The 14,419-nt window shown below is 32.0% G+C and overlaps 1 protein-coding gene across 1 annotated transcript; it reads left to right on the top strand.

Moving 5' to 3' along the window:
• The first annotated feature begins 410 nt into the window (after positions 1-410).
• LOC117102177 lies at positions 411-13,349 on the top strand. Its single transcript, XM_033242394.1, has 4 exons — positions 411-534; positions 6,112-6,238; positions 9,851-9,994; positions 12,211-13,349. The coding sequence occupies exons 3-4, from the start codon at positions 9,985-9,987 to the stop codon at positions 12,534-12,536; spliced, it is 336 nt and encodes a 111-aa protein (XP_033098285.1). The 5' UTR covers positions 411-534; positions 6,112-6,238; positions 9,851-9,984; the 3' UTR covers positions 12,537-13,349.
• Positions 13,350-14,419: the final 1,070 nt, after the last annotated feature.

The following is a 14,419-nucleotide window of genomic DNA, read 5'->3' on the forward strand; positions in this document are numbered from 1 at the left end:
ATAAAAAAATTTTTGGGGGGGGGGGGCTGGCACCAACTGGTCAAAAATAAAATTTAATTTTTATTCAAAATTATCAGTGGGTACAAGGTATAAAAATACTTGTCTAAAGTAAAGCAGATGGTAATAGTGAAGCTACTAAAACATAAGGAATCATGATAGTAAGCATGCTGGTTTGTGCACTGGAAAGAATAAAGTGCTTAATTTTGTGCCACTGATCAACATAACAAGTTTTTAAATTACTATGCTTGTTATGTTAAAACATAATGTCCAAGGAAATACTTTGAACATTCAATAAAAGCAGTAATATGTGATATTATAGTAATAATATTATTATCAATATCATTACTATAGTAATAGTTTTTTCCTGTTGCTTAAGTGGTTCATTGTGTCAATAATTTATTTATTTTGTGCAGGTTGAGTGGTTTTTCACTATTCTGGAGCTCTTCAATTTTGGAAACAGTGGTGAAATTTCATAACTGTAGGTGGCAGTATAAGGATAACCTTCCAATTTGAGTCTACAAGGAATCTAATGTGGTAAGCAATTGATATTGAAAAAGGATAATAAAAACGGTCATGTCTCAGTAGCATATCTAGGGGTATTGACATGAGAGTCGTAATGGGGGAGGGCCACGAAGGGTAAGTGGGGGTCTCGATGATTAAGGAGCATTAGCTGGCAAAATAAGGTGTTATGAGCCCATGAGGTGATTTTTTATCTGCACATAATTTTTCAAATATCCAGTGTGCTGCTAATATTACAGGGTTGTAGCCACAAGAATTGAAGTGGTCGGGTTGCGAGCAAAACAAACACTGATGGGAGAGGGGCCACCAAGAACCCCCGGTTGGGGTTGAGGGGGCCGGTAAAAATTGTACGAATGTGGCTTGGTTGGTTACTACTTTCTTCAGTCGATGTAAGTTGACTGTGACTGAGTGGAGTAGTAACCAACCAAGCCACATTCATACTGATGATGCTGACTGGTAGTCAGTGAAACTGTTTACAGTTAACAAAAAATAAGCAATTTAGGTTTTATGTAAAAGGAATTTCAAATCAAAGAGAAAGATTGTTGTTCACAGCATTGTTGTTATTTAGTATTTTGCCTTTGGACCTATGAATGAAATTCTATGGTATATTTTCAATCAATTAAAAAAGCATATTTACATTACATATTTATTTATAGAAAATACTGTTGCATACTAGAACTATCAGGAATAAATATACAGATAAGGGCATGGTTTTTTTTCTTGTCAGATTAGGCAATTTAGTAAAGAAATGAATATAAGTCTATAGGCAAATGCATTAGGAACCGTTAGTCTGATGACTTTTTGCAAAAGCTCATTGTGTGTAGTTTGACCTACTTGATTTGGATAAAAACAAAGCCCACACTGAATTTCAAGAAAAAACTTTCAATAACAGTTCACCCCAGAGTTCACAAACTGTGGTTCCTGAGTTATGGCAAAATGGAGTAGGTTGGGTCCAAACATACAGGTGGAATTTAGCCTTTTTTCCTATTCAAAACCTAATCAATTAAATTGTGGTCTGTAAAAAAAGTTGTCAGGTTGAAACTAGTTGACCATTTGTACCAGTGGCTACTTCCCTGTTATTATTATTTATTTATTCACATCATTTCATGTCCTTACAATAGGGAATTGTTTACTACTCTTGTGAAGAAACCTGGCTTATGTTGTGAGAAATATTGTTTTGGCACATGTAATGAAAATTAAGTGATAAATTAAAGTAACAGTTGCATAAACATTTGGGTAAATGAATGTATGAATGAAATGAATTAATGTTATCACTACCATGGAGGAATAAAACTAATAGATCTATTTTATTGCTTCATGCCAGTACAAAGTTACTTTTGCTGACCATCATCCACAATTGCAATTTTTTTTCTACTTTTTTCAATATTAAATTATGTTAATGATGTGGTAATGTAGTAATACTTTTTGAATATTATAAATACTATTTTACATAGCTCTGAACTGAAGTAGAAAAATTCCTTATTCAACACACTAAAGCACCTTTGACCCTTTACAATCTTCTTGACCATATCAAAAATACCTCATTATCAATAGGCCTTCTAATGAAAGATGAAAAAATGATTGTGTTAAGATAATACAGTAGACCAGTAGCTGATGCAGACAGAAGCGAGCTATGCCTTGCCATATATGGGCACAAGCATTGGCAGTGGCTCAAGTTTACTTTCTGGCATCTCAGGTCTGTAATACAACTCAGCCATCCAAGCCACTGGTATTAATTATAACATAATCCATGCAATTAAATGCAAGCAGGTAAAGCAACCATTGCAAATTACATAGCCCAAATGCTACTAGGCTTACCACTGAGACAAAGTTTCTTGTGTTTGTCCTGCTGTATGTCAGAGGATTGTTTTCTTCTTGAATGTCACTGTAACATGAACCTGAATTATTGAATGTGTTCTAAATGGTATTTTTATCTTTTAACAAGTTTAGAAAGGCCTGTTAGTATTAGTCCAGCTAAATCCTTCATCAACTTCATCAATATCTTATTGTGATTTTATTAACCCCAAACCCTGGATAATTTTGAAGAAATTACTTAGGTTTTCGACTATGCTACAACCTTGTTCACAATCAATACTATTTATTTTTTTTATTAATTTTATTTTATTTTATTCCTTTAGGCACATGGCCATGGATTACCAATTGCAACTTAATCACTGTCCTATTGGACAGGTGACAATCCCTTCACATGACAAACATAAACACATGATGCTTTACATAAACCATGTCTCATAATATGAGACTTAGGGAGTGGAGTTGTATTGGTTGTGAAAAAATTCTTGTTACTGTGACAGGAAGAATAGAACCCCGGACCCTGGGATTGGAAAGTAAGCATCTTAACCACCAAGCTATTCAACTCCATTTTTGTAAAAGAACAGGACAAATTGGCAGCTAATATCCGAATATTGATTTCATTGCTAAAATAAAGAGCATGCAATACATTTTAATTTCATTCTAACAATTACATTTAAACTATCAATTTAAATTAAAATATATTCTAATTTGGTATATGGCCCTAAAAAGGTATAAAGATTTTAATTAATCCAGAATGTCACAGATATTATCCAACATTTCATGAGGGCATATATGCGTAGAAGTGTATCTGGCTCTTTCTCTCATACAACTGACATTTATGTGGAGCTATGGTAAAGCTAGAATCTAGCTTGTAGGTTGCAGCAAAGAGTATAGAAACTAAAGTGAGCAAAGTCCTGTTTCTAAATGAAGTCACTCCCCCAGTAACGATGGAAGTCGCTATCGTTGTCATGAAGTGAGCCTTGCTGCGTTCAGGTATTTACGCTCACAACTAGTACTGTGCTCTCTTTTGGTTTCTATATTCTTTGGTTGCAGCTATGAAATCATATTAAGTAATATTCAAATTAAGGCATCTTCATAGACAGCAGAATGTCCCGGGTTCGAATCCTGGTTGGGGAAAAATTTTGTTCACACTCGCAGATTCCTCTTCTTTAACATTAAAAATGTATATATAACTATAGCATTACTGCAAAATGGTTTAGAACTCTTATATGCACATATGAACTAAAAAGGTGAAAAATGGATGAATATTTTAGTATTATCTAATGTGTGCCGCTGATGCAAAAGTGCTATGCTATAAGCAACCATGAACAGAGATATGCACTCCAACTGCTTCAACTCAAAAGTTCAGACCATTCCATTTGTGAATGCATTACTGACCTTCCCATGCATACATGATACACCCAAGAAAATTTTCTGAACAAAACCTCAGAAAAAAGTACAGCATCAATGCTAATGGAAGATAAAAATGTCCTTTAGGTGATGTAAACACTGGTACTTAAAAGGCTATATAGTGTGGTTACCCAGTTCCCTAAACATAAAAAATCTGAGCTTTTTGACAGCAAGATAGAGAAAATTAAAATTCATTTTTGAGCTTTTTTTTCTTTTCTAACCATATTTATAGAGGGTGACTCTTGAAATCGGCTTCAAAAAGTTCAAAAATTCTTACTTTTCTGAACTTTCCCTTAGGTTTCACCATTCCCTGGGTGTGTGTGTATGGGTGTGTGATTCATCACTCACTCAACTCAATTATACCAATAAGAGGTATTATGTTTATATTTTTACTTCTTTTTATTTAATTGAAATTATTTTTGATAAAACAACCCTTGGTTTCCACATGATACAATGCCAAAATAAATAATTGAGCTGTTTCAATGATAATAGGTGGAAGTTCGTTTATTAATGAACAATAAAAAAAATATGTACTATTATTGAACTTACTTTAAGTAAATAGAATTAAATAAGTAGTTTTGAATTTGGTGTAATGTAAATGTAACCTTTCGTCAATAACCGGTTCTGCAACCTTTTTAGCCCACAACCAATATTAAATGTCAAGCACTCAGATGCAATCAATTGGACCCAATGGCCATGATTATCACCTGAATTTCATGGTAAAATGATTGAATATGGTACACGTCCACTGTTTTATGTGTGAGGGATAGCGGAGATCAAAAGAACTTGCTTCTTTGTCAACCAATTAAAAGATACTACTTAATTCTTAAAAGATCCTTCATATCAGCCACAAAATAAATTTAAATACCCTGAAAATGAAATTAATATAACTTTGAATTGCTTAAATAACAGAGCCACATAAGTTATCAAATCTTTCAATAAGTTACAGATAAAAAAAAACCAATGATTTACGGACGTAAGTTTTTCCGCAACCCAAACATTGGGTTGCGACCCACAAGTTGCAGAACAGTAGTCTATACTCTCTAAATGGCCGAAATTTATTGTACAGTACATCACACAAATGCCATCAAACTCAAATTGCTATTTCCAACCTAACTCGAAAAACAATCCATATTATATAAAAATATATGTAAATACACTTCAATGCGAAAGGATTTAAAATTAATTTAGATGTATGCAATGTGGGCTTGGCTTCATATTTATCTGCATTGATGGCCCTTCACCGTAAATGCTTAAATAAGCGCTGCTCACAAATAAGAGCTGCACCAATCCTGATTTTTTAAAACTAAGTGCCACTCTCAAATAAGCGCCACTGTGCTTAATCGAGAGTATATGATACCATGTGTGTAATGAAACACTTTGAGAAATGGTTTTATATACAATGTATACAGTGTTAAAATGAATAAATAAAACAATGAAGACACAAGCATTTCTTTATAATACGTGAGATACTGTAGGTAACATGGAAAGTGCCACGCCAATATTTTTTTATAAACGCACCTCTCGAATAGTTGTTGCTTTCGAATAAGCACCGTCAACTGAAGCCTCCAAAAATGTCATAAGCGCTTCGGCGCTTAATCGAGCATTTACAGTAATTGCAAATAGATAGGTCCATATTCTCAAAACTTTGTCCCCTCAGCCCCAACCATAGAGGGGCTGAAGTGGTGTGGACTCTCATGCACCCCCCTACTGCCAAATACTGCATCCGTCCCAGTTCGTGTTGGGATTTGATATTTGATGATATAATTAATGTTGAAATATTGAATCCCACCATGATGGCGTGTATTTCAATACCTGGACAAGGGTAGTGTTGCCTCCTTTTGTATGTTTTTTAAAATTGTTGGTGAAATAAATGAAATGAAATTAAAAGGAGCTGTTTCAACAATCAGGGGTAAGCCTCTGGAGTTTTCTGGATACAAAGGTGACCCAGACCTACCCAATTGGGCCCTGACAGCTGTGTTTTTGCCAGGGGCTCATGTCCTTGCTTTCTGCTATACCACTATAACCAGGAGGATTTCTTTATACCACTTTAAGAAAAAAATTGTTTTATCAATTATTTATGAATTATTGGATACCTTTCAGCAAAAGCTGCATCCTCAATAACAAAATCTGAGTATATAAACAAATTGTTGTTCCATATGCACTATGCATTACCTAATAGAGTAATCTATAACACAGATATTAATATGCGCATGTACATCAAATAAAGCTGTTTTAGTTGTGAGGAAAATGTTAGCATTTACTTGATTAAACCCATGATCTGATGATGATGAAGGTAGAGTAACATGACTATACCAAGCCACTATTTGCTTATATTCTATTTACATATTTTGTTACAATATTATCCAGTTTTATTTTAGGGACAGACTACTACCAAGTGAGTGCCTCAAACACAAGTGGTTTAACATTGAAGAATCAGCAGAGGTAGAGCTTATGCATGGAGTATTTATTAATATTTATGCAACAGGGAGTAATGGTAAGTCACTTAATGATATTAATAATAGTTTACAATGTTTTAAACTTTAATAATAATAATAATAATAATAATAATAATAATAATAATAATAATAATAATAATAGTGAAATAGAATAAATAATGAAATGAAATGATGCTGAACATCTCTCAAGTAATATTAAATCTGTGCGTGTTTGGTTAGAGCTAGGATATTTTATTTTAGGATTTTTATTTTATGGTTTTTTCTTCATCTCATCAGTTGCTTTTCAAGCCCAGTATGCTTGAAATTAAGGAACAGTGGCTGTCTCTTATACACATCTAGATGTGTATAAGAGACAGCAATTATACCAATAAGAGGTATTATGTTTATATTTTTACTTCTTTTTATTTAATTGAAATTATTTTTGATAAAACAACCCTTGGTTTCCACATGATACAATGCCAAAATAAATAATTGAGCTGTTTCAATGATAATAGGTGGAAGTTCGTTTATTAATGAACAATAAAAAAAATATGTACTATTATTGAACTTACTTTAAGTAAATAGAATTAAATAAGTAGTTTTGAATTTGGTGTAATATAAATGCTGTCTCTTATACACATCTAGATGTGTATAAGAGACAGGGACAAATTGGCAGCTAATAAATAATAATAATAATAATAATAATAATAGTGAAATAGAATAAATAATGAAATGAAATGATGCTGAACATCTCTCAAGTAATATTAAATCTGTGCATGTTTGGTTAGAGCTAGGATATTTTATTTTAGGATTTTTATTTTATGGTTTTTTCTTCATCTCATCAGTTGCTTTTCAAGCCCAGTATGCTTGAAAAGGAACAAGTGGGGATTTTTTTTATTATAGGGATCCCAGCCATTTGAGAGAGAGAGGAGAGAACTTGATTTTAGATTATCAAGATTTTGGGTTGGTTGGGCTTATGCAATACAAAACCTCTTTTTTTTTTTGCCTTATTGCTATACAGCTAAAATGATTATATTAATATAGTTATATACTGTAGCTTGGGGTGATGCTATGACTTTCCTACATAAATTACTTTTCTAGGCTTTATTATACTATTGACATGTCTGAGTTAATGCCTGCAGTGATTTCTTAACTGAGAACAATTTGTTAGCATTTGCCTATCATAGTTTAATAGTCTAACAACTGACCCATATGAAGTAACGGGTTAACATAAATTAAAGGAGTACTTTGACTTATAATTCTGTTAAGAAACAATATCCAATCATGAGGAAACTTCCCCATTTACCAAATTGTCTATTTTTGAACCAGGTTGTGCAGATCTCTTCTTATCTCTATTAATTACTGCTTCAGGGGATTATGTAACAAGATTAACAGTGAAGCTAATTAGTTGTGAATAGATTAATAGAAACAATAGCACAATTAAATCAAAAACTGTGTTGTAACATAAGTCATTGATTTTTAAAAGTCAAAAACATATCCATTATGATTTTTATTTTAAATTACAACTAAGGTAATAAAAATGCATAACATTATGAACAACAGTTTTTAAATTTTCCAGCTTGGATTTTAAATACTTTATTTACTTTGTGAACATACGTCTTTAGATCGGCAGCACTCAAGGGTGGTGCGTTCAACTTAAATACAATACAATGAATCACTTAATTACTGTACAATTAATGCTAATAAAACATAATTGACACAAACTTAAAAATAACTAAAATGAAACTGAGAAATTGGGTAGTGAGATTAACATTTAAAACATAATAATAATAATAATAATAGTAATAATAATAATAATAATAATAATAATAATAATAATAATAAAAAAATACAATAATATAAAAATACATTTGTGTTGACATACACAAATATATCCCTCCCTACTCAATCAACTAACCCCTTTTTTTCAAATTTGACTCACACAGGCCAAAATAAAACAAACAATTTCATACAAGTAAAAATTCAAAAATGCATACTATACTGTCAATTTATTGACAAATAGCAATGCCTGCTGTGATAATGACTTTGATATTTAATTGGATTATTGAGATTAGACTCTGGCAAAACCTGCCAAAATGCCCTTTTAAAGGGTTTGCTGGTAAATGGGATAGTAACAGCATGATTTTCCTTTCATTGTAAAGCGCTTAGAGGTTTCTTGCATTTTGCGCTATATAAGAATAAATTTATTATTATTATTATAATACATGTTGGAATTTTTAGAGATATAATGAACTAATTTGAATTTTATCAAAAATTTATATGAAATTTTGAGCTAATTATTTACGGTATTTTCATTTTCTCTGTAGAAGAATTATCATTATAGTCTTTTGATTTTGGGAGAAAACAAATTGTACCAATTGGAATTCAAAACCCAGGGTACCAACAACCAAGTGTTACTCTACCAAATGAGCTATTAGACTTGCCACAAGTCTCTAATTTATTGATTTTTCGTAATATTTAGCACATTTCGGAAAGCGCCAACAGCGTCAGTTTATGTCGAGAAACTTTTTGATGCGAATTAGAAAAAGAAAATCCCAGAAAAGTATACTATGGAACGCCATGCAAATAAGCAATATGGAACGCCAATGGTGCCAAAATCGATTTATTTTTAAGCATTTTCACTGATTATGACAAAGTTTAGGGACTCGAACCCAGTCTACTGAGCTACGAGACAAAGCTGCTACACTCTCTTATATTATCTCTGTAGGATACCTACATAAACAAAAGGAAAACAATCCAAACTATATACTAGCTTTGCCTCATATGGATTGAGCAGCCAAATGGTTAGGTATAGAAGCACAGTCAATTGAAAAGTTATTAGTTTTAGCAATTCAGAGTAATCTGTTGTGAGATAATGAAATTATGCTTATTAATGTATAATCTGGATAAAACTAAACATTATAGGTAATCAAGTTAAGTCATATGATCTGGTGTACTATATGGTGTCATGATGCATTTTATTCACAGTTTATAAAGAAAATAAATGGTGTCTTTTATAAAGAAAATAATGTAATAATGTTGGGAACTGAAATCTGAAATGCGATCGTCTGTGATTCTACATCATCAAACAGTAGAAGCAAGATTTATCATGAAGCTGTTTCCAGAATGTTCCTTACAATCATGTTGGCCCAAAACATGCCATGGTATTATGTACATGGATTACCTTCAATCATTTGTGCTGATCTATAAAAATACTCAATTTTGAACAATTAAAATATTTTTAAAATAAAAAGTTTAATAATGTACATATAAAGCATTTCAGCATAGAATATTTTGAGTCAATTAATTTCTGATAGTTATCCCCAGTTCATTAAACTTTCTTTAGCCACTTAATGAAGTTAGTAGACAAAGATGTGAGTTGTAACCTATCGGATCCCTGGTTGATTAGCTTTAATCAAAATTAAATCACAAAATAAATAGACAATTTGGTAACATGGTCAACTGTTGTTCATATTTGGCCAAACTGGTCATTACCATCTGCTATATTCAACTTATTTACTCAAACGCATTAATGTAGTGTAATTGCTTATCACCACCTGACCAATCATTTTCACTGTTACTCCAACCTATTACTCTAACCATCTGTGTTATGTCAATTCTGATTGGTTAAGAAATTCTATTGCTATGCATTTTTACCATACCATGAATAGTTGTGAAGTGTAGAAAGGAGCAACTTCCAGTCAGTACTACTTAGCTGAACAGAATATACCTTAAACCACCTACTTGTTACTGGTTCCTGCAGCCTCCTGGGCAATAGTAACTCAGCTCCACTTACTACCGAAAAATGTCTGGCGGTAAGTTTACTTTTTTTAATTTTTAACTTTCTCCTTTTCAAAACACTTTCATAATTTGATATCTTGTATAGTATTTTTTTGCAACCTGGTTCCTACCTAGAGTACACTGTCTCACTTTTTATTAAATTCAAAATGTATTTGGTTCCTCAAAATAATTATATTGATAAACTAAAATTTAAAAACTTTTATAACAAATGGATTATTAATACTAAAAAAGAAATCAGAGCTGTTTATCTGTTCAACTTCTCAAACCTAAATAGAAAGAAATACGTATTAATTATGAAATCAATCATAAGTTAAAACAAAAATTAACAGAAATGATCTCTATATTCTGTTCATATAACAGGCTTATACAAAATACCTATTAATCTCTAATTTTTATAAGTTGCATCCAAGAAAGTACTAAAAATAGTACATCTTGATTATGAAGTTATTTAGGCCTAACTAGAAGATACTAATATATTCTTTGATAGCAATATATTTTCATATATTCTAATCTATATTTTAAACTCTCTTTAATTTTTCTGTATATTCTACCTTTATTAGTTACTGTTAGGTGCTGCCTCAATTTTAGCATTAACACAGATTATTTAATTATGGACATAAAAAGTAACACAAACATGTTGTTTACACAAAAGAATGTTGTGAAAAGTTTAGAGAACATCTAAATTTAAAGGACATGTCTTTTTTGCCATACATTAGCCCTTTAAATTTAATGAATGCAGTATACCCCATAATAAACAACAAAATATATATATATTAATAATAATATAATTAACATAATATTAATCCAATACCAAAAAACAATAACAATAATAATAAAAATTATAACAAAATATATAATAATAATATAATAATAATAATAAAAAACAATAATAATAAAAAATAATAACTATAGTATTTGAATAAAAACAATAATAATAAACAATAATATTACAACGACTGGTCCCCTCCATCCTTAGGAGCCCTAATATAACATACAGCCTTGACATTACGGTCCAGTAGAAGACAAACAAAACTAGAAAATGTTTTAAATGTAGGCCTAATTCATGGTTTTAACTCACAAATGTCCACCCTATATGTGGACTCACATGACAACACTTCTTGAATACTTGGACTATATTAATTCCTGACCAAAAAGTGTTCAACATCTGGGCTCCTACTATTATAGGCCTACTATACCAGTTTTTATGCATGTAAATTTTGTTGCAATTCAGTTTGTACTGCCAGGTCAAAATCAGACAGGCAGTGTTTTTCTTTGTGGACTATTAAAGTAATAACATAAGGTCGTCGTGTGAATATTAAATATGTTTAATATTCTACAAAGCAACTGTCCCTGGCCAATTTTTATGATGATTCATTGTGTCTCATACAGACACAACATGGCAATAAATCAATGTTACAATGTTGTCTGAGTTGATGCCTCATCTGTTTTTGTTGATCATTATTTTATAGTATTGCTCCCCTATTATGGGTAAATAAGCCCCTTGCGTAGTCCAGACGACCTAGTTCCATTTACATAGGGAGGGCTTAGGAGGGTTCAGGGGAAAGCTTCCTGGAGCGGAGGTGTTTTACTATGAAAATTTTGATCATCATCATCATTTTGATGGTATGATGTTAAGGGGTGGGTGGTTTGGTTTAACAGAGGGGGTGGGGGTTTCACTTATAAAGGGGTCCAACAGGATTGCAGAAACCTCCCCATGGGCCTGATTCTATATACTCATCATCTTGATTAATTTTCAGACTTTTTTATATTGAATTAAGAATGGAGAAAGTCAAAAGCCAGGTTAGGGGAATGTGGGATAGGGGGAGTGTGGGGAATATTTGCAGGTGAATTGTGTAATGTCCTGATTGATTTGTCACCACCTACTAAGCCCAACTCTCTGGATATTGTTGTTAAGGTTCCACAGAACAAAAGTGTAAACTTAAGTAAACCTGTGCGTTTGTGGGACAATACTTGTTTGCAGGACATGCGCATATTCCTGACTCTATTCTGATTGGTCAGTTGTTAAATTTGATTGACACTCCAGAAAGGTCCATTGGATTTATGTACAGTATTTACATATTTCTTTGTGTATTTGGAACCATTGTCTTATTATTCAACTCTTTATTATAGACACATAATTTCATCATAACCAACACTATTACTTTTGCTTAGGATTTCAATATTATAATGTTAATCATTGAAAAACAAATATTTGTTTACTTTTTTTAAGGTCCCATCTTTGAAAAACTTCTTGAAGAAGAGATGCAAGTATGTGCAGGTAGCGGTGCCATCTTTGAGGTCAAGGTATCTGGGCAAACCCCTTTAACCGTGAAATGGTGTGTCGATGATGAAGAAGTCACAGATTCTGACAAAAGATACATTTTGGAAGAGGAAGATGATGGCACTTACAAGTTTCAAATCAGGGAGGTGAAAGTTGTGGATGATGAGAATGAGTTCACAATCAAATGTGAAGCATCCAACAGTATTGATACAATTATTACAGAATGCTGCTTAGTTGTGGAAGAACTACCAGAGGGGCTGAAAGGATGCATGTAAAGATTCGAACCCAGTCAGTTAGCGCATTTCATACTTAGGACACTGACAAAATCATGGATCAGCTGAACCCAGCTTTGACCACCACTAGAGATTCATCTCAATGTGAATAATTTTCAATAGATGTTGCAAAAGTTGTGTTCTTGCATTTGAATACAGGTGATTGCTTTCAATTTTTGATAACTACAAAACTGTTGAAAATCAATAGTTAATTAACATGATATATCAATTGGTTACTGATTTACATGATAAATGATGAAATCGCAATCTATGACCGAAGTGTTTAAAATGTATCTATATATGAAGAGCAGTCAATGCAACACAATCGCAAAATTTATGTATCCAGAATGATGCAAAGCTGATCCAAACAGAAAAATTGATATACAAATGAAACACTCAGTTTATGACAAAAGTATGAATGAAATTAAAACATTTTCTAATGATTTCTGGATCTCTACACATTTTGAAATGATACCTTGCTGTAGATTTCGATGGTTTAAATTTGTTTCATGCTATCTGCCTGACAATATGTATGTTTGTTTTAGATGAAAGACAAAGATGGTTTCACAATAAAGAAATGATTATGCTAGTGACAGTTTTAATGATAATAAGTAGTAATCACATTTTGTATTTTATAATATTTCTTATTTGTAAAAAGATAATTCATCATCCAAATATCTCACGGAAATTTAGTCTTTCCAACTTTCACAATCATCAATTTCCAATTTAATCTAGATTCTTTTAAGGATGGATTTTTTTCACAACAGATTAAACTTCATCTTGTATATCCAATTGCAATTAAATATTATTTCTTAATCAAATTTCTTGAGGTTTCGATTTTTTCAGTATCCTGCCTGTGTTTACAAATTTATGTGTATATGTATATATTATATGGATGTACTGTATGTGTGTATATGATATATCAATTGGTTACTGGTTATACATGCATAAAATCTCAGCTTAAAGAACTGCAGATTGATATTAAAAATGAGGTAGCTTTTAAGAAGGCCTAGTGGAAGTCTGCGAAGGAAGGGATGTCATCAGAACCTCAAACAGAATATAAAAAGCTGGAAATGCATTTGGATATATATATCCAAATGATATTTGGATATATATGCGGGCATGTACTCCTATATATATGCGGGCATGTACTCCTAAAGGTGCATTTAATGTCTCACAAAAGTTCAACTGCTTTTAACATCCTTCCTGCAAGACCAAGTGAAACAACCTGTGTGTTATGCAGGAAACTTGCAAGATGAACAATTTACTGAACACTTTGCCAATGCAGCTATTTTCCCTCTGTGTATATTTGCCAAATACAAACAGCCTACAAACATTCTCTTTTGTAACTACTGTACACCAAAGCAGTGCTGTAAGTGAATGGAATCCAGTAAAAATAACCAGGCTGTTTTTCTCATAAGCAGAAAATTTCAATTCAAACAGCACAACTCAAACTTTTCACAGCAATAGTAATTTGCATAATCCCAAATTTCATTGCACATTTCGTGTGCTAAATAATTTGAATTTGGATACTGTATGTCTGAATTTGAATGCAAACATTACTTGCACGTAGCTAATAGTGGGTAAATGCATTACTGTAGGCTTTCCACATTTTGCGGAATAATTTACTGTCATTGAATTCAGTCGACATATAATCTATAGGCCTACATGCCATATTTAAAAACCAGTGAACAAAAATGCATCGCAGAACCAATATAAAACTTTTCTTAATTCAAGCTCACCAACTGCAAATTTAAATTATGTTCTCTATAAAAACTAGTCTCTTTATGAGGCTTAAGAGTGGAGTTATTTTACTTGTCACATTATAATTTTAATATTGTAACACTGATAGTACAATATGACTAATATTACTATTAATATATTAC

This window comes from Anneissia japonica, unplaced genomic scaffold (assembly GCF_011630105.1).
Source record: "Anneissia japonica isolate Jap-2015-1 unplaced genomic scaffold, ASM1163010v1 scaffold287785_len535756_cov143, whole genome shotgun sequence".
NCBI classification, from domain to species: Eukaryota; Metazoa; Echinodermata; class Crinoidea; order Comatulida; family Comatulidae; genus Anneissia; species Anneissia japonica.